The following is a 4,507-nucleotide window of genomic DNA, read 5'->3' as shown; positions in this document are numbered from 1 at the left end:
ACTTAAGAATCCTGGAGTTCCCCTTGTGGCTCAGCGGGTTAAGAACCCAACATAGTATCCATGAGGATGTGGGTTTTATCCTTGGCCTCGCTCAGTGGATTAAGGATCCTGTGTTGCTGCAGCCTTGGCATAGGTTGCAACTGCAGCTTTGATCTGATCCCTGGCCTAGGAACTCCATAAGCCATGGGGCAGCCCCCCAAAAAACAAGGCAAATGATCTAACCTTCCCCCCCCCCCCAAGCAAGCAACGTCTTTATTCCAGGAAAGCAAACAGCTCCCAGGACAGCTGGGAGGGGGAAGACTCCCCATGTGGTTACCAACATGGGGTCCAGAAGGCTGTGGTTTTCTCCCATTGGCCTTGCTCAGTTACCTATATCAGTCCTTGTCCAATAGGAGTCTTAGGGGTGGAAATGTGAGTCTCATGGTTTCTTTGCCCTTCTCTTCCCGTAGATTGGGTCACAGGGGGTTAGAAATTATTGTCCATCTGGGCATAGGTACCCTCCCTACAGTAAACAAGGCCTATGGGCAAATGATCTAACTGAAAGACTAATTTTGACAATAAAAGTGTAAGCATGACCCAAAGTTACTAGCCAGGTAATACTTTCTTTAAATACCTTATGTTTGGACCTAATCCATAGAAAATTTGAGAGTCAAAAAAGTTTTAATGCATAAAATATTAAAATGAAATAAATATTAAAGCATAATATAATACATTATATAAGATATAAATATATTACACATTTTAATATATTTATATTATTTTATGTACATATAAAATATATATTAAAATATGTATAGTTTTTGGAGCAGAGAAATGTATATGGCAGGGCCATGCAAGGAGACGTGTGGTTCATTCTTCCCCAAACCCTGAGCTCCCCAAATGATTTTTGTAAAGCATTTTTAAAAATAATTCAATGAATTTTATTATACTTACAATAAAATATTTTTGAAGAAATATGATGGATCTAACCCAAAAGCCCTGCTAACCGATTCCTAGGAGAACCCTCTTTTTGGAATCATATTCTTTTGCACATTGATTTGCTGATATTCACTCTGATCAACATGGCGTAGACGATAATGGTCATTTACCATTTACAGAGTGAGGAAATGCTTGAAACCAGACCCGGGGACAAGAGCCTGAGAAGGGAAACCACAGTGGCCAGGGTGCCAGTGACTTGTTTTTGTTACTGACAATTTGTCCTCTTCTACTAGTGAACAAGGGCAGGTCAAGGCTTTGCCTGTGCTTCGTAACCCTTTCTATCGCCCCTGCCCTCGGATTTCCTGCTTTGGAATAGCATCTCCAGCCTCATCTCTCCAAGAGCATGGATTAAGGCTTTCTAACAGTTGAGAATGATCTGCTTTTCAGATAACACCATCCAGTCGATTTTCTGCTGCTGTTGCTGCTGTTCCGTTCAGAAGCGGTAAGTCTTCCTCCGAGGGCAATTTCTTAGAAATGCCTTTACTCAGTGTCTTGTCTGTTGAGTCTCCATATCTCTGTATCTGTTGTTTTCTCCACTTGGGAAACCCTTCTCCCAGTCTCTCCCTGTTGAATGCCGTTATAGGTCCAACATCAGGTCCGTGATTCTTCTTTGATACTGTTGAGTTTAATTGCTCCTTCCACTGTGTTCCCAGAGCATGCAGCGTGGTTCTCTATTTAATGTTTATTTCATATATACTCTTTATATGTCTGTGTTTCACGCTGTAATTTTTACCCTTGAGGGCAAGAATTCTGTCTTATTTATTTGAGTATCTCTCCCGAACTATCCGTGTGGATTACACTTTGGTGCTCAGCAAATGCTGTGTGAGGCGAAAATCCAAGGCACCATGATCATGGTAACAGCCAACCCTGGATGGGACTGTCCTATATGTCAGATTGGGATAAGAAGCTTGTGGGTTTTTTTTTTTTTTTATTGCAATTAACTCTCAAAACCACCTTTTTTCTTTTTTTTTTTCTTTTCTTTTTAAACAATACTCATTATACAGATGAGGAAATTGAGGCTTAGAGAGGTTACATCACTTACCCAAGGGCACCTTATGAAGTGGTAGATCTTAGGATTCAAACTCCTATCCAGGTACTAACTAGGCCTGACCCTGCTTAGCTTCCAAGATCAGGCAAGATTGGGTGCATTCAGGGTGGTACAGCTGGAGACGGGTTCTTAATCACATACCATGTATACTTACAACAACAGCTGCCATCGAATGAGGTGATGCATGTAAAACGATAAACATTGTGCCCGACAAACAGAGTAAGGTTGTCATGATTATGATTATAACTGTATGCTCCTAACATGCTCCAGACTCTATACTGGGCATGTGACATGTTTCGTTTCGTTTTTAATTTTATTTTGACATACTTTTTTTTTTGTCTTTTGTCTTTTTAGGGCCGCACCTTCAGCATATGGAGGTTCCCAGGCTAGGGGTCGATTCGGACCTACATCACAGCTCATGGCAACACAGGATCCTTAACCCACTGAGTGAGGCCAGGGATCGAACCCGCAACCTCATGGTTCCTATTAGGATTCATTTCCCCTGCACCACATGGGAACTCCAGGTTTTTTAAAAAATTTTATTTGATTAACAACTCTATATGCTCTTAGCATCTCCAGTTCCCAGATAAGAAAAATGAAGTTCTGAGAGGCAGTACCTCGTCTGAGGAGTTGGAGTTGAGACCTCTTTTGGATAAAAAAGCAGTAGAAAGGAGCAATTTCTATGAGGTTGTGATAATCTAAGGGATTGATAGATAACTTGAGTACAAATAATCATTTGTAACATGATTATTTTTCAATGTCAGACAAGTACGGACACAAATAAGCCTAAGCAATGATGAAGAACTTTCAGAAAAATACACGCAGCGTCGCAGACCGTGGTTCAGTGAACTGCCAATTAAGAAGCATGTGAGTATCATTTTGATGGGAAAAGGGGTAGAAGAAGGTGGCACTCTTAGGGTCTGTGCTTTATGGGGTGCTGTTTGCTGCCATGCATGGAGCCTAGTATCATGCTTGGCACATAATAAGTTCTCTATAAACATTTAGCGAATCAATGTCCTACAGGAAAGTGAAAGAAAGAAAAAAAGACCAATTAAAATAGCCACTGTGCCATATTTTGGCAGAACTTGAAATTGGGAAGAAATCTATTCTGGCTATTGTCTTTTGAGGCAAGGATTAATTTCAGTTCAGCATTGGAGAATCAGTTTTCTTGGGAAGTGTGATAAACCCAAACACACACTTACAGCACATGAAAGGAGGAAGCTGTTTCTCTTTTTCCAAGAGAAAAATTTTCAAGTGAAACTATTAAGAAGGAAGTAAAATTTTCAGAATTGTGACATGAAAAAAATTCAGGGCACTACTGGTAAGAGAATTTGTGACCCTGAGAATTTATAAAATGATAGTATGTTGCTGAATCTGAATGTTTTATGGTGAGTCATTTCCGAAGTTTATCCCACCCTGGCTTCTGCTTTGGTGCAGGTGGCTCAAGGTGAGGCAGGCAGCAGGCAAATGTGCTCTATCTCCTACGCTTTCATTTTTTAGAGGGTTTTTGTTTTTGTTGTTGTTGTTGTTGTTTGCTTTTTAGGGCTGCATCCATGGCAAATGGAAGTTCTCAGGCTAGGGGTCGAATTGGAGCTGTGTCTGTGACCTACACCATAGCTCACGGCAATGCCGAATCCTAAACCCACTGAGCGAGGCCAGGGACTGAACCCACAACCTCATGGATCCTAGTCAGGTTCATTACTGATGAGTCACAACGGGACCTCCCCTATACTTTCTTTTTTATTTTTATTTTTTTTTCTTTTTGGTTGCACCTGTGGCTCATGGATACCCCCAGGGGCAGGGATTGAACTTGTGCCACAGCAGCAACCCCGGCTTCTGCAGTAGCAACACCAGACCCTCAACCCTCTGTGCCACAAGGGAACTCCTCTACACATTTTTAGTCCAGATTACTAAGACAATAGTACAACCACTCACTCCTTAGTTTTTACAGTCCAACAGGGGCCGTGTGCAACCATCAAAACGCAAGCCGCTGCCTCCCCTTCCACCCTCTGAGGTTGTGGAAGAGAAGATCAAAGTCAAGGCATTATATGATTTCCTGCCCCGAGAGCCCTATGACTTAACATTGAAGAGAGCTGAAGAGTACCTGATATTGGAGAAGTATAATCCTCATTGGTGGAAGGCAAGAGACCGCTTAGGGTAAGACTGATGGCTTGATCTTTACCAAGTCTCTCCTCTTTTTGTCTCTAAAGACTTCTGAAGCATAGACTCTGCTTAGTGGCTCATTTTCTCCAAGTTTATAACTTCCTAGTAAATGAAATGGAACTGCTCCCCACACCTCCCCGTCTGTATGAGAACACTGCAGCCCATAATTTCAGGTAGACTCTCAGAACTAGATACACATGGCTTTATATCCCCATGCTGCTGCATACTGTCGTGTGTCCTTGGGCAAGTCGCTAACCCTCTCTGAGCTCCCTCCCTTCCTCTTTCTTTCTTTCTTTCTTTCTTTGTTCTTTCTTCTAT

At 41.8% G+C, this 4,507-nt stretch overlaps 1 protein-coding gene across 1 annotated transcript in view; it reads left to right on the top strand.

Moving 5' to 3' along the window:
* Positions 1-914: 914 nt before the first annotated feature.
* Positions 915-4,507, top strand: part of TXK (TXK tyrosine kinase) — a 52,042-nt gene continuing 48,449 nt past the window's right edge. The window contains exons 1-3 of the mRNA XM_047798467.1: positions 915-1,420; positions 2,791-2,893; positions 3,978-4,183. Of these exons, the coding sequence (XP_047654423.1) occupies positions 1,350-1,420; positions 2,791-2,893; positions 3,978-4,183 (380 nt within the window). The 5' untranslated portion in view covers positions 915-1,349. The remainder of the gene's footprint in view (positions 1,421-2,790; positions 2,894-3,977; positions 4,184-4,507) is intronic.

Source organism: Phacochoerus africanus, chromosome 10 (genome assembly GCF_016906955.1).
Source record: "Phacochoerus africanus isolate WHEZ1 chromosome 10, ROS_Pafr_v1, whole genome shotgun sequence".
NCBI lineage: Eukaryota > Metazoa > Chordata > Mammalia > Artiodactyla > Suidae > Phacochoerus > Phacochoerus africanus.
This window is presented reverse-complemented; position numbering and strand designations above follow the sequence as displayed.